This window comes from Lynx rufus, unplaced genomic scaffold (genome assembly GCF_022079265.1).
Source record: "Lynx rufus isolate CCGP_SWC_20201006 ecotype Redwood Valley unplaced genomic scaffold, mLynRuf1.p SCAF_8, whole genome shotgun sequence".
Taxonomy (NCBI): domain Eukaryota; kingdom Metazoa; phylum Chordata; class Mammalia; order Carnivora; family Felidae; genus Lynx; species Lynx rufus.
The window spans coordinates 52,266,816-52,289,419 of record NW_025814896.1 but is presented as its reverse complement, the minus strand read 5'-3'; the positions used below and the strand labels follow the sequence as shown (position 1 = coordinate 52,289,419).

Sequence of the window (22,604 nt, the reverse complement as noted above, 5' to 3'; positions counted from 1 at the left end):
GGAGCAGAGAGAGAGGGAGAGAGAATCCCAAGCAGGCTCCCCACTGCTAGCACAGAGCCCAATGCGGGGCTCAAACTCATGAACCATGAGAAGTCATGACCTGAGCTGAAACCAAGCGTTAGACCCTTAACTAAGCCACCCAGACTCCCCTACTACTTCTTTAAAAAAAAAAAAAAAGTTTATTTATTTATTTTGATAAAGAGAGAAAGAGAGCATGAGTGGGGGAGGGACAGAGAGGGGGGAAAGAGAGAATACCAAGCAGGCTGCCAGAATGGAGCCTGACTCAGGGCTCGAACTCACGAACCACGAGATCATGACCTGAGCTAAAACCAAGAGTCTGACACTTAACCAGCTGAGACACCCAGGTGCCCCAATATTTTTTATTTCTGTAAGTCAATATTAATATACCTTATTTAATTCCTGACTTCAGCAATTTGAGTCTATTTTTCTTGGTCAATCTAACTAAATTTTTGTCACTTTTAAAAACCTTTCAAAAACTAACTTTTGATTTTCTCTACTATTTTTCAAGTAACTTTTAAAAATTTAATTGTTGTAAAAAATACCTAACATTAAATTTACCATCTTAACCATTTAAAAAAAAATTTTTTTTAACGTTCATTTATTTTTGAGACAGAGAGAGAGCATGAACAGGGGAGGAGCAGAGAGAGAGGGAGACACAGAATTGGAAGCAAGCTGTAGGCTCTGAGCCATCAGCCCAGAGTCCGACGCGGGGCTCGAACTCACGGACCGTGAGATCATTACTTGAGCTGAAGTCGGACGCCCAACTGACTGAGCCCAACCGACTGAGCCACCCAGGAGCCCCTTAACCATTTTTAACTGTACAATTCAGTAGTGTTAAGTATATTTGCATTGTTGTTAAACAGATCTACATAACTTCTTCTTTTTGCAAAACTGAAATTCACATTCACATATTAAACAGCTCTCCATTTCCTCCTCCTCCCTCCCCTGGTGACCACCATCCAACTTTCTGTTACTTTGACTGTGACTACTTTAGATACCTCATACAAGTGGAATCATATGGTATTTGCCTTTTGGTGCCTGGCTTATGTCCTTTAGCACATTGTCTTCAAACTTCATTCATGGTATAGAATGTGACAGGATTTCCTCTTTTTTTGAAGGTTGAATAAAGTTCCATTGTATATATAACAACATTTTGTTTATCCATTAATCTGTCAATGGATGTATGGATTGCTTATACCTCTTGACTATTGTGAATAAAGCTTTTAGGAAGATTTGTGTACAAGTATCAAGATACTGATTCCACTGCTTTCATATATATGCACGCAAATGGGATTGCTGGATCGTATGGTGATTCTAATTTTAATTTTTTGAGAAACTGTCATACCGTTTTCCATAGTGGTTCCACTATTGTACGCTCCCTCCAATAGTGCACAGGGATTCCAACTGCTGCTCATCTCACCAACACTTGTCATTTCCTGGTTTTGTTTTTCATAGTAGCCATCCTAATGGGTATAAAATGATCTTACTGTGATTTTAATTTTCATTTCTGTAATGATTAGTGATGTTTAGCACCTTTTTATATGATTTTTGGCCATGTGTATATCATCTTTGGAGAAATGTGTAAGTTTTATGTCCATTTTTTCATTGAATTTTTTTGTTTAGTTTTCTCTATTATTTTTTTTAGTCTGTATTTCACCATTTTCAGCTCTATTCTTTGTTATTTCATTCCTTCTGCTTGCTTTATGTTTAGTTGTCTCTTCTTTTTCTATGTCTTAAGGCACAGGTTTAGGTTATTCATTTGAGATCATTCTTCTTTTTAAATATAAGACTTTTCTGCTATAAATTTCCAAGTACCACTTTAACTTCATCCCATAAGTTTTGATATGTTGTGTCTTCATTTTCATTCATCTCAAGGTATTTTCTAACTTCCCTTGTGATTTCTTTAGACTCACTGATTATTTTAGAAGTATGTTGTTTAATATGCACATATTTGTGAATTTCTAAGATTTCTTTCTGTAATTTATTTCTGCCTTCATTCCATTGTTGTAAGAAAACATATTTTGTTTGATTTCAGGGTTTTTTTTTTTTTAATTTCTTGAGTTTTGTCTTATACCCTGGCACACTGTCTATGCTGGAGAATGCTCTGTGTACACTTGAGAGTAACATGCATTCTGCTGTGTTGGGTAGAGTTTTCTGTAGATGTCTTTTAGATCTAATTTGTTTACAGTGTTGTTAGAGTATTTTATTTTATTATTTTTTTTCAACGTTTTTTTTATTTTATTTTTGGGACAGAGAGAGACAGAGCATGAACGGGGGAGGGGCAGAGAGAGAGGGAGACACAGAATCGGAAACAGGCTCCAGGCTCTGAGCCATCAGCCCAGAGCCCGACGCGGGGCTCGAACTCCCGGACCGCGAGATCGTGACCTGGCTGAAGTCGGATGCTTAACCGACTGCGCCACCCAGGCGCCCCTAGAGTATTTTATTCCCTTGGTGATCTCTGTCTAGTGGATCCACCTTTATTGTTCTTTAAAATATATTTGATGACTAAAAGAAAAATTATAAGATTGCTCAGTGCAGTTTACAGTGAATGTAAATGTACTTTGAGACATCTATAACATAAGGAGAGGAAGGTAAAGATATCTAATTGGTCATTAGGTTTCTATAGTCTACCTGAAATGATAAAGTATTCATACTAAGTAGTCCATAAATAATTAAGTATATTATAATCCATAGAGCTACCATTTATAAAACAATGATGTGGGGCACGTGGGTGGCTTAGTCTGTTAAGCATCCAACTCTTGATTCCACCTCGGGTCATGATCTCACGGTTTGTGAATTCAAGCCTGGTGTCAGCTTTGCACCGGCAATATGGAGCCTGCTTGGTATTCTCTCCCTCCCCTCTCTCTCTTCCCTTACACCACTTGCTCTCTCTCTCTCTCTCTCAAAATGATAAAAAAAAACTTTAAAAATTAAAAAACAACTATGCAAAGAGATATAGTCAAAGATAATAAATTAAAACAAAATGAGAATATTAGTATTCAAAATATTCAAATAACCAAAAAGAATACAGAAAAAAGTTAGCAGAGAAATAAAAAATTGAGCAAACAGAAACCATTTATTTAGTTTAACAGTAGACATAAATCCAAACATATCAACAATTATACGAGGTATAAATGGACTAAATATAGCAACTAAAAGTTATACATTACCAGAGTGGATAAAACAATACCTAACTATATATGCTGTATAAGAAACTAACTTTAAATATAATGATATATAGGTAGGTTAAAAGTAAAGAGATGGAAAAAGAAATACCATTGAAACATTAATCAGAAGTGATGGAGTAAGTAGCCATATTAGTATCAGACAAAGTAGATTTCAGAGAAATCATCAAGGATAAAGAAGGCTATTGCATAATGATAAAAGTGTCAATTCACTAACAAGACACAACAATCCCAAATGTATTTTCATCTGACACCAAAGGTTCAAAATTCATGAAGCCAAAACTGAGAGAACTAAAGGAAGGAATAGATAAATCCAAAATTGTAGTTTGGGACTTCAATACTCCTCTCTCAATGATCAATATAACTAGTAGATAGAAAATCAGTAAAGACACAGAATGGAACAGGACCATAACCAATGGGATCTAATTGACATTTGTAGAACACTCAACAGGAGAATAAACATTCTTTTCAAGTGCACATATATGATTCACCAAGACAGTCTATATCCTGGATCAGAAACCAAACTTGGGAGGCACCTGTGTGGCTCAGTCAGTTAAGCATCTGACTTTGGTTCAGATCATGATCTTACGGTTGGTGGGTTCAAGCCCCACATTGGGCTCTGTGCTGATAGCTCGGAGTCTGGAGCTTGCTTTGGATTCTGTGTCTCTCTCTCTGTCCCTTCTCCTCTCAAGCTGTTTGTCTCTCTCTCTCAAAATAAACAAATAATCATTAAAAAAGAAAGCAAACCTTGGGGGATCTGGGTGGCTCAGTTGATTTTGGCTCAGGTCATGATCTCATGGTTTGTGAGACTGAGCCCTGCATCAGGTTCTGTGCTGACAGCGCAGAGCCTGCTTGGGATTCTCTCTCTCCCTCATTCTCTCTCTCTGCCCATCCCCCACTTTGTGCTCTTTCTCTCTCTCTCAAAATAAATAAATAAATTTAAAATAAAAAGAAAGCAAACCTTAAAAAAAAAGCAAACCTTAACAATTTTAAAAGAGGACATGCAAATCATGTCCTCTAACCTTAATGGAAGTAGAAAAAGCAAATGGAACAGGAGAATCTCTAACCACCTGGAAATTAAACAACAGACTTCTAAATAATTGACGAATCAAAGAGAAAATCTCAAAGGAAATTAGAAAATATCAATATCCCTCAATTTACATGCAAAATCCTCAACAAAAATTGGCAAATCAAGTAGTATACAAAAGGTTAATACATATTCAGCCATGGAAAGCCATAAAATTCTGAAAAATACTATACTGTGAATGAACCTTGAAAACATTATGCTAAGCCAAATAAGCCAGACACAAAAGGACAAATACTGGATAGTTCCAAATACAAGAGGTACCTAGACTAGGCAAATTCATAGAGTCATAAAGTAGAATAGAGGTTACCAGTGGATGGGGGGAATGGGAACTAATTGTTTAATGGGTACAGAGTTTCTTTTTGGGGCAATAAAAAAACTTTTGGAAATGGATAGTGGTGATGGTTGCACAACATTGTAAGTGTATTTAATGTCATTGAATTCTACTTTTAAAAATGGTTAAAGTAGTAAATTTTATGTTATGTGTATTTTACCACAATAAACTAACAAGCAAACCACATAACAACCATGTGGGGTTTATCCTGGTATTCAAGGATGGTCTAATATTTTAAAATGAATCAATGTAATTATATTAGCAGCTTAAAGAATGTCCACTCATGGGGCGCCTGGGTGGCTCAGTTGGTTAAGTGCCCGACTTCAGCTCAGGTCAGGATCTCACGGTCCGTGAGTTTGAGCCCCGCATTGGGCTCTGGGCTGATGGCTCAGAGCCTGGAGCCTGTTTCCGATTCTGTGTCTCCCTCTCTCTCTGCCCCTCCCCCGTTCATGCTCTGTCTCTCTCTGTCTCAAAAATAAATAAACGTTAAAAAATTAAAAAAAAAAAAGTGTCCACTCAGGATAAAAATTGTTAGCAAACTAATAATAGAAATTTCCTTAACCTGATAAAGGCATCTACCTAAACCTATAGCTAACATCAAGTTAACAGTGAAAGTCATTCTCCTTAAGATCGAAAACAAGGAGTGTTCTCTCTCACTGGTCTTATTCAATATTTACTAAAAATCCTAGACCTGAAATAAGGCAAAATAAAGAAATAAAAGGCATACAGATTAAATTACATGATTGTCAGTGTGTGAAATCCAAGTAACCTACAAAAAATCTACAACTAACAGGTGCATTTAACAATGTCACAGGATATAAGGTCAACATACAAAAATCAACTGTATTTCTCTATACTAGCAATAAGCAACTGAAAGCCAAAATCTAAAAAATAATACCATTTACATTTTTTCTATGAAAAATGAAATAACTATAGTCCAACAAAACATATACAGGATGTAATGACAAAATATTGGTAGAATCGTAGAAGCATTTTGACAAAGAAGAGTCATACTACTTGAGGAATTACATTCCTTGATTATAAGACTTATATATAGCTAGAGTAATCAAGACAGTGTATTATCTGCAACAAAAAATACAGAAATCAGTGAAACAACATGGAGAGTCCAGATATAGACTCATGTTAATACTATCATTTGATTTACACAAAGGGGCAATAGCAATTTAATGGAGAAAGGATAGTGCGGGGACAACTGGACATCACTATGCAAAAAAACACCCAAAATCTTATTTATTTATTTATTTATTTATTTACTTATTTACTTATTTATTTATTCAGAGACAGCACGAGTGGGAGCAGAGAGACAGGGAGAGAGAATCCTAAGCAGGCTCCGCGCTGCCAGAGCAGATGGCAACACGGAGCTCAAACTCATGAAACTTAGATCATAACCTGAGCCGAAAGCAAGAGTCAGATGCTTAACTGCTTGAGCCACCCAGGCACCCTTAAGCCCCAAGTTCTTAACATAAATTTCTCACTTAGTGCAAAAATTAACTCAAAGTGGATCATATATATCAATATAAAGTGTAAGATGTGGAAGAAAACCTTGGTGACTGGAGGTTACACTAGAGTTCTTAGACATGACTTCAAAACCATGATTCATAAAAGAAAAAATTGGAAGTTGAACTTCACCAAAATAAAAAATGTTTACTCTGTAGAAGACACTGTTTAGATAATGAAATAAAGTAGAGACTGTGAAAGAAAATGTTTGCCAACCACATATCTGATAGAGAACTTGCAATCAGAATACATAAAGTCCTCTCAAGCCTCAACACTAAGACAACAAACAACCTGATTACAATATGGGCAACAAATAAAACACAGTTTACCAAACAAGATATGTGGATGGCAAATATGCCTGAGAAAAAACATTCAACAATATTGCCTATTAAGGGCTAAAATACAATCATGATGAGATCTACTCCACACTGGCAAAATGATAACAATAATGCAGAGCCCCTGGACTTCATGTATTTCTGATGGGAATACAAAAATTATATAGCTGCTTTAGAAAACAGTTGGGCAGTTTTTTAGAATTTTAAACATGACACCCACCATAGGACTCAATGATCCCTCTCCTGAGTCTTTAGAGCAGGTGTAAGTGAAGTTTTCCTTACAGGGCCAGAAAGTAAATATTTTAGGGTTAAGAACATAGGTCTCTGTCACAACTACTCAATGGTGTCACTGTAGTGCAAAAGCAGCTGTAAGATAGTATATAAATGAGTGGGCAAGTTTGTGTTACATTAGCATTTTATTTGCAGAAATAGGCAGCCAGCCCTAGTTTGCTACCTCTTGCACTAGAGAAATGAAAACTATGTTCATTGAAAAAGATGTATACAAATGTTTATAGCAGCTCTACTTATAATCACCAGAAATTGGTAACAACCCAAATGTCCTACAACTCATGAATGGATAAGCCTGTGGTACATTCATACCGCGGAATATTACTCAGCAATGAGAAAGAATAACCTATTGACACAAGCAAAGACTTGGATGAATTTCAAAGTCATTATCTGAGTGAAAGAAGCTAATATCAAAAAGTTACATACTATATGATTCCATTCATATGATATTCTTGAAGAGACAAAACTCAAGTGTACAGAAATGATCAATGGTAAGGGCTCAGTTGGGGGTGCAACTCTAATAATGGGAATGAATCTTAGTGGAAGATGGAATTGTTCTGTATCCTGATTGTGGAAGTGATTCCATGAATCTATATATATCAAAATTCATAAATGTACATAAACTATACAGCCCCCAAATGGGCAGTTTTTTGAGATGATTGTTTACCAATAATACCAACATCAATTCTCCCTATTTAAATATTTTTTTAATTTTTTTAAACGTTTTTATTTATTTTTGAGACAGAGAGAGACAGAGCATGAATGGGGGGAGGGGCAGAGAGAGAAGGAGACACAGAATCGGAAGCAGGCTCCAGGCTCTGAGCCATCAGCCCAGAGCCCGACGCGGGGCTCAAACTCACGGACCGTGAGATCGTGACCTGAGCTGAAGTCGGATGCTTAACCGACTGAGCCACACAGGCGCCCCCCTATTTAAATTTTTTAATGTTTATTTTTGAAAGAGAGAGAGAGAGAGAGAGAGAGAGAGAGAGAGAGAGAGAGAGAAAGAGCAAATGGGGGAAGTGCAGACAGAGAGGGAGACACAGAATCTGAAGCAGGCTCCAGGCTCTGAGCTGTCAGTACAGAGTCTGATGGGGGGCTAGAACCCATGAACCATGAGATGATGACCTCAGCTGAAGTTGGATGCTCAACTGACTGAGTCACCCAGGTGCCTCCAATTCTCCCAATTCTTAAAAACCAATTCTCTCCAATTCTTAAAAAAAGACAGTAATCACCATTTTGAGCCTTTATCTCCTTACCACCTAATCCCTCCTTCACAGTTTGCATGCTAGTTTTTGTCTGCACCATTTCTTTCAAAAATGAACTTTTAGGAAGCAAGTCTAAAGAGTTTTTTTCAGGGTGCCTGAGTGGCTCAATCAGTTAAGGATCCCACTCTTGATTTGGCTCAAGTCATGATCTCATGGTTTGTGAGTTTGAGCTCTGCGTCCAGCCCTGCGCTGACAATGCAGAGCCTGCTTGGGATTCTCTCTCTCTCTCTCTCTCTCTCTCTCTCTCTCTCTCTCTGCCCCTCTCCCACTTGTTTTCTCTCTTTCTGTCTCTCTCAAAATAGTTTTTCTCAGTCATCATTCCTGATCTTTTTGCAGCATTTTATGCTGTTAATTATTCTCTCCTTAAAGCTCTGGTTTTTAGCTTCTGGGATGCTGTACTTTTTGGAATTTCCCTCAGCCACATTGAGTGCTACAGGTAGTATCTATTTTCTTACATAACCTGTTCCTCTTCATGTTTAATATCTGAACAACAAGCAACAGAATTATACAGAACTGTGCTGTTCAATACACTAGACACATATGGCACTTGAGCACTAGAAACGTAGCTAGTGCTACTGAGCAATGAAATTTTTAATTTGATTTAATTTATTCATTAAAAATTTTTTTTAATGTTTATATTAAAAAAGAGAGAGAGAGAGCACATGAGCAGGAGAGGGGCAGAAAGAGGGAGACACAGAATCCGAAGCAGGCTCCAGGCTTTGAGCCGTCAGCACAGAGCTCAACGCAGAGCTCGAACCCATAAACTGTGAGATCATGACCTGAGCCGAAGTTTGACACTTAACCGACTGAGCCATCCAGGTGCCTCTGATTTAATTTAATTTAAAAGCTTGATATCTGCTAGCAGCACATAGACTAAAATTGGAATGATAGAAGATTAGCATGGCCCCTGTGCTTGGATGACATGCAAATTCATGAAGTGTTCCATATTTAACAATAAATAACTAGATAGATACGTAAATAAGTAAGTAAACAAACTTGATATACAATTACTGAAAACTTCTAAGTATATTTGGAACAACTTGAGTATATTAATCTATTTTTTTCAAACCTAAATTTTATGAAATCTAAATACAGACCAAGTATTACTGATGAAAACCTGGCATCTGAATTAAGATGTAAATGTGAAATATACACCAAATTTTAAATGCTTAGTACAAAAAAAGAATGTAAGGCAGCTTATTTACAATGTTTATATTAAATGCATGTTGAAATTACACTATTTTAAATATATTGGGTTGAATGAAAGATTATTAAAGCTGATTTCTCCTGTTTGTTTTTACTTTTTAAAGTGTGGCTTCTAGGGGTGCCTGGGTGGCTCAGTCGGTTAAGCGTCCAACTTCGGCTCAGGTCATGATCTCACAGTTTGTGGGTTTGAGCCCTGCGTCGGGCTCTGTGCTGACAGCTCAGAGCCTGCTTTGATTCTGTGTCTGCCTCTCACCTGTTCACACTCTCTCTCTCTCTCAAAAATAAATAAACATTACAAAAATTAATAAAAAAAATAAAGTGTGGTTTCTAGAAAATTTTAGGTTACTTGTTGGGTCACATTATATTAGATAGCAGTGATTTGGGAGTTTCAGTTCCCAAAGACATACATACACACATATGTATGTGCACATACACACACATATATACATGCAAAGAATATACATACATATATGTATTTCTCAATTTATTATTTATACAAGCTCTGCCTCACATGATTCCAGGCAGGGTTGTGCTGTCATGTGATAGTTGCAAATCCTTTCTCAGTTGATGGGTGAAGGATCAATTTCTGCACATGACAGTTTAGGTTATATGGATGTCAAGAGCAGCACATGCAAAAACCTTTATTTTCAGAGATGCAACCAAAGCAAAAGTTTTAAAATGAAAATAACTTATGTCCATGAATAAAAAAATGGCAATGTGCAATCATGTTGGTTTCTCTTGTTCCTAAGGTTCTTTATGAACATTTTAAATATCATCATGTCTATTAAGTTCAAAAGCCATGAGAATATTCAAAATGCTGTCTACAAAGTAGTAGTTTGGGATTACTGTAGAATCATTCAAATTGGTAGCACTGAGAAAATGATGGGATAAACTGACAGTATGAATGGTTCTGAAGTAAAAAGGAATCATGTGATATATGAAAGATGTGTCTGCCATTGATGCTAATTAGTAACAGATACTAGAGGTGTTTGAGGAGATGAAAGAAACTTGTTTTATCAGCATCAATGTTAAATGCCTGTTAGCTCAATTAATTCAGAAGTTGAGGACTCAGATTAATCAGGTAAAACCATTGCTAATGAAAAATGTCATAAGCCAAATATTTCTATGAATTCAACTCTTATTCAAATTGAATTTGCAATGCATCGACGTGACTGATGGAGCTGTTAGAGTGCAATTCATCCCCGTGCTAAGGAGTTCCTTGTAGAGAACATTATAATTAGATGTGTGATTTGGGGGAGGGGTAATTACTTGAGAATAAATTTGGGTGTAACTGGTTTATGCTGGGAAAAGATGTGGGCTAGAATAGACATCATCATGGAGAAGAATGTCTATTTTTAAAGACCAGAAGGTCGGACTCATCCTCTCATTTGGTGAAAATTGAGGTTTTTAAAGCTTACTAAATTGTACTTAAGAAAAGTCATCCAAGTTCCTCAAGAAGATTCTCTTTTTGGCCCATTCCTTTTCAGAATTTTTGACTAAAACAGATTAATGGTGGTAATATAGTAAAATTAAGTGTGCTTGGGTAATTGTGCTTGGGAAAGTTGCTTACTGCTCACTTCCTTGGTTTCTGTATCTGTAAAACCAAGAATAATAATATATAATAGTACCCTCCTCAAGTTGTTGAGAATTAAATGAACTAATACATGTGAATGCTAAGAAAAGGACATGGAACAGCGCAAGTGCTTACTTGTTATCTATGGCTGTTACTACTAACTTTCTTTCCAAGGCAAACTCATAGTTTCAACTGTCACCTAAGGTTTACGACTTCCAATCCATCATAGATCTTCATCCCACTATTCCATCTACCTACTAGGCATCCTCACTTGGATATATAAATGGCACCTAAAGAAATATAAATTAACTTTCTAAAATAGGATCTTCCATCCCAAGCCATATTCTCTTTACATGTTATTTCTAATGTATGTTAGTCACATTACTAATCTCAGAACCATTTCCTTTTCTCTTATTCACATCTAATATGATTGAGATAAAACAAAACAAAATGCTGCTCTTCTCTCTTTATAAAGGCAATATTTACTCCAAAAAAATTGGAAAATATGGAAAAACCAAAAACGAGAGACTGAGATGGCCTGTAAGAGGCCAGGTTAATTTTAAATGATTGGATAAAATTGTATTTCATCTACATTTAAAAAAAGATAAAAATCATCCATAACCATAACATTATAAACTTCCGGTTAAAAATTTCAACATATTTCATTTGTTTGATATTTTCCAGATAATTAAGACTTTACGTATAAAGGGATATGATCTTTTTATGCTTAATGTCTTCACCACTGAAAATATTTTATAAAATTAATTAATATGTTTATTTATTTAGAGAGGAGGGAGAGAGAGAGAGAGAGAATCCCAAACAGCCTCCCTGATGTAGCACAGAGCCAGACTAGGGGCTCAATCCCATGAACTGTGAGATCATGACCTGAGCCAAAATGAAGAGTCAGATGCTTAACAGACTAAGCTACTCAGGCACCCCATAAAACTTGTTTTAAACTAAGATTTTAGATTACAAAAAAAATTTTTTATGTTTATTTTTGAGAGAGAGACGGAGACAGAGCACGAGTGGGGTAGGGACAGAGAGAGAGGGAGACACAGAATCTGAAGCAGGTTCCAGGCTCTGAGCTGTCAGCACAGAGCCCAATGTGGGGCTCGGACTCACAAACCACAAGATGATGACCTGAGCCAAAAACAAGGGTCGGATGTTCAACCAACTGAGCCACCCAGGCATCCTTAAATTAAGATTTTAAAATTCAAATTTCAAAAGTAAACATTTTTAGTGACTTGTTTTTGTTTTATGGTTACAATATATACTCAGATATTCCTGAGGATAATGATTCAATTTTTAAAAGTTTTCTTGTTCATTGTTTCCACTGGTACTTGTTCTAAGCTGGTATTACACTGGATATTCTTTTTTTATTTAAAAAAAAAACACTTTTTTTTTTTAACGTTTATTTATTTTTGAGACAGAGAGAGGCCGAGCCTGAACGGGGAGGGTCAGAGAGAGGGAGACACAGAATCTGAAACAGGATCCAGGCTCTGAGCCATCAGCCCAGAGCCCGACGTGGGGCTCGAACTCACGGACCGCAAGATCGTGAGATGAGCTGAAGTCGGCCGCTTAACCGACTGAGCCACCCAGGCGCCCCTACACTGGATATTCTAAAAAAGCCTGCTGGTAACATTGTTTTCTGTAACGAAAGGATGGATGGAGGGGCTGTGTAGATTACTGTAGAGTTCCCTGCCTTCATCCGAGGTAGAACAATTGAGGGACGCCCACTTATATGCACATAAACTGTTAGTAGGTGTTATGGCTCACTTCATTTGTACTGGTTCAGTGGTCCTGACCAAAAATGGTTTTGCAGTAAGAAAAACAATTTTTGTTCATTATAGAATTCTGCTCATTTTGAATTGCTCTCAAGAACAGAATGATTTATAAAACAGTAGTGTTTTTCTTATAAAGAATAGGTATGAAAGATGTATCTGACCGCAAAAATACAAAGAACCGAAAACCTCCCGTTTCAAAGTAAACTGTGTAATTTCATAAATTAGATAAATTAATCAAAACAAAGTACTATTTTTAAATGGTAAATGTATTTTTTGAAGTTTATTTTGAAAGGGTGAGCAAGGGATGGGCAGAAAAAGAGAGTGAGAGAGAGAGAGAAAGAGATAGAGGGGGAGAATCCAAAGGAGGCTCCCAGCTGTAAGCGCAGAGCCAGATGCTGAGCTGTATTTCACACACAAACTGTGAGATCATGACCTGAGCCCAGACCAAGAGTGGGACGCTCAACCAACTAAGCCATCCAGGCGCCCCTAAATGGAAAATGTATTCTTTATTGTTGAAATATAATTTGAATTCAAATAAGTTTTTTCCAGACCTGGATATAAGTTGAGGAGTATCATTGTCAGAATATTTGACTTAAGAAGTTGATTTATTCCTGTTCTGAGAAAGCCATGCAATAAAAGCAGTCTCAGGGTCGTGGGGGAGGAGGAGCGTGGTGGTGGAAGTAAACATTTTTGAAGATTTGGAAAATACAGATGACTCATCCTGAGATGATTACTGTAAATATTTGGGTATATACGGCTCTGCTATTGAAATATATATAAATCTGGGGGGCTATTCAAATTATTTCATTATAATAGTCTAAAAACTGTATTTATGGCCTATCTTTTAATTATGCACTTTAAATTTCCTCATATAACATGTTCTTTTTTTAAAAAACATGGATTTTTAACATGTATTGCTTCGTATTCACACGTGTCCGACATAATCTATTTAACCAACAGCCTCCAGAAACGTTTTTTCAATTTACCCGCTCACCAAAATGGGCTGAAAATGCTTTTTCTTTCCACGGCATCGCGTAATGAAGATTACGAAGAAACGGCCCAAAGTTTTGAGAACGCATCTGGGAAAACATTATCTCGTTGATCCAGTGACTAATCCTTGGAACCAGCGCGGCGTTGAACTCTCCTTTCCGGCATCTCACTACCCACGCTCTGACAGCCCAAATCCCACCAGGTCTCGGAAGGACCGCGCGGAGCCTAGGGCGGAGCCGGCCAGTCGGCTTCGCGGCGGGAGCGACGCCGACGTCGGCGTGGCGCACAGTGCTGTCGCAACACGCACGCGGGCTGAACCTCTCCTCGGTCGGCGACGGCGCTGCGTCACTGGCTTTCGGGCGCTTCGCTCGCTCCTGGAGACGGAGACCGCTGTGGGCCTCGGCTCTGGCCTCCCGCGCCTTGGGAGTTAGGTCGCTGGCGCGATGAGGCGCAGCAAGGCCGACGTGGAGCGGTACATCGCCTCGGTGCAGAGCTCTGTCCCGTCGCCCCGAGAGGTGAGCGGGGCCTCGAGAGCCGGGCGGCCTCCGCCCTGGCCCTGCCGTGGCACGGCGCAGGGCCGGCGTCATGGCTCCCGGCGGCCGCCGCTCCCTGGCGCGTTGAGGCGCCGGTCGGCTCGCGCGGTCCGGTGGGCGGCGTGGCGCTCGCGAGCTGGAGGGGGAGGAGGGAGTCCGCGGCGGGCTGCCGTTGGCGCCTGCTCTTCCTCTTCCTCCTGGCCTGCTCCTGACGGTCTTCGCTCGAGGGCCCATCCCGTCCGGGGGTTCTTTGGCTGCGCCCGCGCGGCCTCGTCCCTCGCGTTCAGGCGCCTGCCATATGCGGCGGATTTCTTCTTGTGTCCCGGACACTTACCCGCTGTGTTGGAAGCGGCATCTTTCAGGCTTTGGAGGTCGATGGAACCCAGCGGGGGACTGACGCAGCTCCCGGGTGGGCTTTTTCTTGCTTTGACGGGCGACCGTCGTAGGCATCAAGCAGACCGGAGCTGGGGCAACTACAGTTGGAATTCCCTGACCACGCACATGACACTGGAAGTCCCATTTTGAGGCATCTGTCATTGTGCGTTTATGAAACGGTTCTGCTCCTACTCTTCACACTTCGCTCCCATTCCCACCGCTCTTAAGAGGCCTATTTGCCTTTTTGACAAACGCAGTCTTGGGAATTCTGAGTTTCTTACGGGCTATTGTTACTATGGGTTAAAATTTTTAAGCTTTTTGACAACATGATCAGCGTATATTTCCTCTTTTAAGACAGTGTGCCAGATATATTTTGGATCCATCGGAATTTTAGTGATTGAATGTGGCGGGTGGGGAAAAAGGATAAGGGTGGGTGGTGTGCACAAGATCTTGAGTCAGTTTGCTTGGGAGTTGAATCACAGCACTGCCATTTATAAACTATGATTTCAGGCAAGTTACGCTTCATCAATAAGATGGAGTAATGGTGTTGATGGGCAAGTTGCACTTCATCAATAAGATGGAGTAATGGTGTTGATAGGAGAATATAGGTATATAGGATGACCCATATTAAACCTTTAGAGCCATGCTTGGCACATAGTAAGGACAGTCATTCAAGATCTCTTCTCGGCGAGGGCCTATGAAAATAAAGAGGTGTTAGGAAATTAAAAGTCCAGGGACCGACATGATTATAATAGCTATAATTGTTTCTTCGATCATTTACTAGGCATATGTTGTATGCTGTGTTCCCAACAATCCAGTGGATATTGAAACCTGGAGAGATTAAGGTACTTGTTAAAGGTCAAATAGGTGTCTCTGTAGGATTTTGGTAGTAGGTCTGTTTTAGTTTTTATAGGAGTAATGGAGTAGCCTGTTCCATCAGAAGAGAGAAATCAGTACCTACATAGAGACTGTAATTTCAAGCTGCTGGCATAGTCCTAAACACAAACGTGGTGTCAGAGTCTAAAACAGAACTTTTTACGGGTTTCTGTACCACTGAAACTGATACACTTGTTAAAAAGCAAGTTTAGAGCTTTCATGAGATTTTTAGTGAGGATTCTAACTCCCAAAAGATTGAGAGGCACTGGTCTAGACAGAATTTAGAATGTTCTTTGAACTACCTAACTTTTCCATCAAATAGGGGTCGGGGCAAAATTTGAAGGACTGGTTATTATGGCTACCTCTGTTTTACATTTAAAGAGTAGTATTTTAATCAGATGTTTTTCTTCAAACATGAGAAATCATTTACTTTAGAACCTGGGGATTTCAGTGGGATTTTGATTAGCAAGTGAGTAACTTTTATAACAGGTGGTGGTATTCTATAAACTTAGGTCTAAGTGAAAGGACAAAACAGGGTGCTTTGGAAGGCAGATGGAGCAGGCAGAGACTGGTTGTGAAGAGTAGAAAGATTAGTATTTACTTGGCTCGTAATTTGGTAGAGACTGACCACATGTGAACTGACTATGCTTTCTGTGATGTCCAACTTCTGGAATGCAGTGATGGGTCCATAGTCCTATGTTCCCAGGCTTTCATTATGCTTTCATTTGTTTGTCTCCTCTTTTGTCATTTTCTATTCCTTCACACCTGCTTTTGTCCTTATTGAAAATATCACTTGTGTTTCTTTAATTTTTCTTTCTCTAGTTCGCTTCTATTTAGTTTTCCTAGATTTCTGTTCAGTTGGCTTCCCATTCCACACCCCTAATTCCTACTGCTCAGAGGCAACCTGACAGCTCTTAGTTGTTTGTTCTGCCACTTACCATCTATACTTCAGACTTGTGAACAACATATATACATACTTTTATTTCTCCATCTCCTTTTCAACATTTTAGACACTTTCTACACTGTTCCTCCAGATTTCTGTCCACAGATCTTATTTTGCCTCCTTATTCTTCTAGTTCTGTTGTTGTAATTTTTAGTTAAATGAATAGTTTGTGTTTATGTAGTTATGGGAAGGTACATATCATAGCACATTTTTACATTTGAATCACCTTTAATATGTAGTTTTATTTTTCCTGGAGTTAATATTTGCTTTATGTTTTGGTTTGTTTAGTTATCAATGATGTATTACTAATTCTTTACCCAAACTCAGTTTAACTCTCAAGTGTGATCAAAGAGGTCACATAATCTGTCAATTTCAGCTTAATTTTTTTTTTAAGTGTTTATTTTTGAGAGAGAGAGAGAGAGCAGGGGAGGGGCAGAAAGAGAGGGACAGAGGATCTGGAGTGGGATCTGTGCTGACAGCAGAGAGCCCAATGCAGGGCTCCCAACTCATAAACTGTGAGATCATGGCCTGAGCCAAAGTTGGACACTTAACTGACTGAGCCACCCAGGTGCTCCTCAGCTTAAAATTTTTTAAGAGTCTTGCTTCTGGAGCACTCTTGTCTTACTCCTGGAGTCTGGACTGACTTCTGCTTCTCTTTGCTACACAGTTCTAGTCCTGGGACTTTGCTTTATCATCATCCTTAGAATTCCCTTCACTTTTTTTCTGTATTAAACTCTTGGTTTCTTGTAACTCATGTCCTCTTGACGTCCTCTATTTTGGTGTAGCACAATCATGTTTGCTTTGAGAAGGAATGGTTGGGAATTTTTTTTTTTTTTTTAACATTGTATGCCTGAAGAAGTCTTTTATCTAATTTATGGTTTTGTTTGTCAGATTCTAGAAGTATTGTTTCATTTTCTGATCATTTGTATTGTTAGAAATGTGATGTGATTCTTGTTATTGATATCTTGTAGGTTTTCTGGAAGTTTCCTTTCTTTTAAAACATTTTTTAAAAAATGTTTATTTTTGAGAGAGAGAGAGAGAGAGACAGAGACAGACCGTGAGTGAGGGAGGGGTAGAGAGAGGGAGACACAGAATCCAAAGTAGGCTCCAGGCTCAGTTCTGTCAGCACAGAAGCCATCGTGGGGCTCGAACCCACAGACAGTAAGATCATGACCTAAGCTGGACACTTAACTGACTGAGCCACCCAGGCGCCCCTGGAAGTTTCCTTTCAATTGGAAAACGTATTTCCTTCAGTTCTGAGACATTGTGTTATTTGAGGATTTCTGCCCCGATTTCTACCCCCTTATCTATGTTTTTGTTAACTGAAAGTTGGTTCTGGTTTGATCCTCCATATTTTTTTCTTTTACTTGAGTCTTACGTTTGTTCTGTGTTTAACCTTATCTTCCACAGGAAGGGGTTTGGGGAACACATCATTTCAGTATCTTGACTTTGCATATCTGCCTCTATAACCCCTGCCCTCATACTTTTCAGAGGACTCCATAAGTTTGGAGCCCATTAGTTTGTACTGAGAACAAATCCATTTGCTTAAGCTCTTTCCAGGAGGTGTTGGGGACCTAGGAGTGGGGAGTCGGTTGGCTGTGCAAGATGAGGGTAATGTGGCATCTCTCCAGGTCTCAGTGTTTTTATTTTCAGCCCTACATCTGTTCTGATAGTTAGGAGGTTAGATGAATTCAAATATTTGCTTACAGTGGCATAAAATGTCATGAAGAGAAGTAGCGACTGATTCATGGATGTCCTGAATCATGGACTGACTGAATTATGGATAATGTTGGCTCTTTTCTTCCTATCTATGTATCCTTAAACAAGGCACTTAACTTCCTTAAGGCTTTAGTTCCTTTATAAAATGAACTGAATGGGGACAGAAGATTATCATGTTTCCCCCAATTTTATGGTTCTATAGATTATTCTTTAAAATTTTTTTTTAATGTTTATTTATTTTTGAGAGAGAGAGAGAGTGAGTGGGGGAGGGACAGAGAGAGAGGGAGACACAGCATCCGAAGCAGGCTCCAGGCTCTGAGCTGTCAGCACAGAGCCTGATGTGGGGCTTGAACCCATGAACCGTGAGATCATGACCTGAGCTGAAGTTGGACGCTTAACCGACTGAGCCACCCAGGCGCCGTTTGTTCTATAGATTATTCTTTAATAATTGCTGTTCAGTTATCTTAAGGTTGTCTTCTTTAATGAGATATTTGGAAGCAAAATAGTGGAGTTGGTTTTTCTATTATATGTTGACATTTAACTTGTGGGAATCTTCATTTTTTAAAAGGGGAAGAAAGTTGTCATAAACTACTTCTTATCTTAAATTTATGAATTTGGGGAGGGGGATAGAGGCCTTGTGTACCCAGTTCTGCTATATTCATTCTTTGCTTTCAAAAATATTTATGATGAACTACAGTCCTTGACTTGTTTTTCTCAGGTATTTGTTAATACTGAATGAAGTTTAAGATTGTAGTTCTTTTAAAATACATCCTGTTAAGGATGTACACACAATACTGTCATACTAAGGTCATGGAATAGTTTTCTGAGTATATGTCACTATTTTGATATAAAATAAAATATTTTATACAGCTTTATTGAGATATAATTCCCATACCATATAGTCCACTCGTTTATTAAAGTATATAGTGTGATGAATTTTGGTATGTTATGTTATTGATATTTTACATTGTAGTAAAATATATATAACAATATTTGCCATTTTAATGCCTTTTTAAAAAAGTTTTATTTTAATTTATTGTTACCGTAGAGTGTTATATTAGTTTCAGGTATACAATATAGTGATTCAACAATTTTATTTATTTATTTATTTATTTATTTATTAAAAAAAATTTTTTTTAACATTTATTTATTTTTGAGACAGAGAGAGACAGAACATGAACGGGGGAGGGGCAGAGAGAGAGGGTGACACAGAATCAGAAGCAGGCTCCAGGCTCTGAGCCAACAGCCCAGAGCCCGATGCGGGGCTCGAACTCACGGACCGTGAGATCGTGACCTGAGCTGAAGTCGGATGCTTAACTGACTGGGCCACCCAGGCGCCCCATTGATTCAACGATTTTATACATTATTCTGTGCTTATCATGATAAGTTTAAGTTTTTAATCCATATTAGCTATTTCATTGCCTCTCACTTCTCTGGTAACCATCAGTTTGTTCTCTATAGTTAAAAGTCTGTTTCTTGATTTGTCTCTCTTTTTTTCCTTTGCTTGTTTTGTTTTTTAAATCCACATGTGAGTGAAATCATAGGGTAATTTGTCCTACTCTGACTTATTTCACTTAGCATAATATACTCTTGCTCCATCCATGTCGTTGAGAATGGCAAGATTTCATTTTATTTTATGGTTGAGTAATAATCCATTGTTACTCCACACACACCCCCACATCTTTATCCATTTAACTATTGATAGACATTTGGGCTGCTTCTGTAACTTAGCTCTTGTAAATAATGCTGCGATAAACATAGGGGTGCATGTATCCCTTTGAATTAGTGTTTTTGTATTTTTTGGGTAAATAGCCAATAGTTGCTATTACTGGATCATATGGTAGCTCTATTTTAACTTCTTGAGGAACCTCCATGCTGTTTTCCAGATTGGCTTTACAATTGCATTCCCACCAGCTGTGCAAGAGGGCTCCTTTCTCTCCACATCCTTATCAACTTTTGTGTGTGTGTGTGTGTGTGTGTGTGTGTGCGCGCGCGCGCCCGCGTGCACGCATGCGCCTATGCCATTCTGACAGGGGTGAGATGATATCTCATTGTAGTTTTGAGTTGCATTTCCTGGATGATGAGTGATATTGGACATCTTTTCATGTGTCTCTTGACCATCTTGTATGGCGTCTTTGGAGAAATGTTACTACATTGTCTTCTGTCCATTTTTAAATTGGATTATTAGTTTTTTGGGTGTTGAGTTGTATAAATTCTTATATTTTGGATATGTCATTTGCAAATATCTTCTCCTGTTCAGTAGTTGCCTTTTATTCTGTTGATTGTTTCCTTCACTGTGGAGCTTTTTATTTTGATGTCGTCCCAGTAGTGTATTTTTTCTTGTATTTCCATTGTCTCAGGAGACCTGTTCAGGAAAAGGTTTCTATTGCCAATGTCAGAGAAGTTACTTCCTGCGCTCTCTTCTAGGATTTTTATGGTTTCAGGACCCACATTTAGGTCCTTGATCCATTTTGAGGTTGTGTGTGTGTGTGTGTGTTTGGTCTAAAAAAGTGGTCCAGTTTCTTTCTTTTGCATGTAGCTGTTTAGTTTTCCCAACACAATTTGTAGAAGAGACTTTCTCATTACATTATTCTTTCCTCCTTTGTTGGAGATTGACCAAATAATTATGGGTTTGTTTTGGGGTTTTTTATTCTATTCTTCTGTGTGTTGTTTTTGTGCCAGTACCATACTGTTTTGATTACTGCAGATTTGTAGTATAACTTAACTCCAGAATTGTGATACACCCAATTTTTTTGTCTTTTCCAAGAATTGTTTCGGCTGCTTGGGATCTTATGTGGTTGCATACAAATTTTAGGATTGTTCTAGCTCTGTGGAAATAGAGCTAGAGCTGTTGTGGAAATAGCTGTTGCTATTTTGAAAGAGATTGCATTGAATATGTAGATTGCTGTGGGTCAGTAGACATTTTAATATTTGTTCTTCCAATCCATGAGTGTGGAATGTCTTTCCATTTTTTGAGTGTGTTATTTTCAGTTTCTTTCATCATTGTTTTATAGTATTCACCTCTTTGGATAAATTTATTCGTAGATATTTTGTTGTTTTTGGTGCGGTTGTAAATGGGATTGTTTTCTTAATTTCTGTTTGCTGCTTCATACAGATTTCTGCATATTGGCTTTACTGAATTTTATTTATCAGTTCTAGTAGTTTTTTGGTGGAGTCTATGTTTAGTATCATGTCATCTGCAAGTAGTGGAAGTTTTATTTTTTCATTACCAATTTGGATGCCCTGAGATGAATAAATAACTCATTCACCTATATGCCCCAGATGATTTTCAAACTGCTGCTTCTATGCTGTATCTCTGTACGCTGTGGTACTTTAAGGGTGGGGACTCCCCTTCCTAATGCTCACCAGGTTCTCAGAGCTAGATCTTGATTTTTAAATTCCTTGGCCCCTCTTTCAGAGCCAGCTATTATGGCAATTCATCTGCCCCATGAGGGCTCCCTGGTGTGATAAACTATTTCCCTTCACTACACTACTGACTCCCTGCAAGCCGTGGATGGCCATGGTCCGTTTTGCTCCTAAACCAGGTCTCCTCACCTTTCTACCTTATTCCATGTGGCCTCTTCTCAACCTTTAGTTGTGGAATTTGTTCTGCTAGTCTTTGGATCATTTTGTGGGTTATTTACACTGATGTGCGTGTTCTCTAGTTTTATCTGTGGGATGAGGCAGGCTTAGTTAGGGTCCTCTTTCACCACCACACCATCTTCCCAGCCTTCATTTTAACCACTTTTTAAAAAATTTTATTTTTTTTAACATTTATTCATTTTTTGAGAGACAGAGAGAGACAGTGCAAGTGGGGAAGGGACAGAGAGAAGGAGACACGGAATCCGAAGCAGGATCCAGGCTCTGAGATGTCAGCACAGAGCACAACATGGGGCTCCAACTCATGAAGTGTGAGATCATGACCTGAGCTGAAGTTGGACGCTTAACCAACTGAGCCACCCAGATGCTCCTTCATTTTAATCACTTTTAAATGTACAGTTCAGTTGTATTAGTTCTTCTTTTTTTTTTTTTTTAATTTTTTTTTTTCAACGTTTATTTATTTTTGGGACAGAGAGAGACAGAGCATGAACGGGGGAGGGGCAGAGAGAGAGGGAGACACAGAATCAGAAACAGGCTCCAGGCTCTGAGCCATCAGCCCAGAGCCCGACGTGGGGCTCGAACTCCCGGACCGCGAGATCGTGACCTGGCTGAAGTCGGACGCTTAACCGACTGCGCCACCCAGGCGCCCCAGTTGTATTAGTTCTATTCATAATGTTCAACTACTACCACTATTTCTAGAAACTTTTTATCACTTCAGGTAGAAACTTGGTAAAAAAAAATTTGTGTAGAAACTTAGTGACAATTAAGCAGTAACTAGTCAGGTTTCTCCTCTTACCCTCTGATTACCACTAATCTTTCTTTAAAAAAAATTTTTTTTTACATTTATTTATTTTTGAGAGACAGAGCACAAGTTGGGGAGGGGCAGAGAGAGGAGACACAGAATCTGAAGCAGGCTCCAGGCTCTGAGCTGTCAGCACAGAGCCCAGTGCGGGGCTTGAACCCACAAACCGTGAG

The 22,604-nt window shown here is 38.7% G+C and overlaps 1 protein-coding gene, 1 long non-coding RNA gene and 1 pseudogene across 5 annotated transcripts in view; 2 read left to right on the top strand and 1 right to left on the bottom strand.

The window, feature by feature from the left end:
- Positions 1 to 13,875, bottom strand: part of LOC124504117 (uncharacterized) — a 31,361-nt gene extending 17,486 nt beyond the window's left edge. The window contains exon 1 of one of the 2 annotated variants that reach the window (XR_006960310.1): positions 13,588 to 13,875. This is a non-coding gene — a long non-coding RNA (uncharacterized LOC124504117). Of the gene's footprint in view, positions 1 to 1,366; positions 1,491 to 13,587 lie in introns of those variants that run through there. The other variant, XR_006960309.1, reaches the window with a different exon arrangement.
- On the top strand, positions 8,886 to 8,982 carry LOC124504440 (uncharacterized; annotated as a pseudogene).
- Positions 13,876 to 13,969: 94 nt separating the features above from the next.
- LOC124504377 (E3 SUMO-protein ligase RanBP2) overlaps positions 13,970 to 22,604 on the top strand; it is an 82,167-nt gene continuing 73,532 nt past the window's right edge. The window contains exon 1 of one of the 3 annotated variants that reach the window (XM_047069861.1): positions 13,970 to 14,098. In XM_047069861.1, coding sequence (XP_046925817.1) covers positions 14,027 to 14,098 — 72 coding nt within the window. In that variant the 5' untranslated portion in view covers positions 13,970 to 14,026. The remainder of the gene's footprint in view (positions 14,099 to 22,604) is intronic. The other 2 variants (XM_047069859.1, XM_047069860.1) reach the window with 2 other exon arrangements.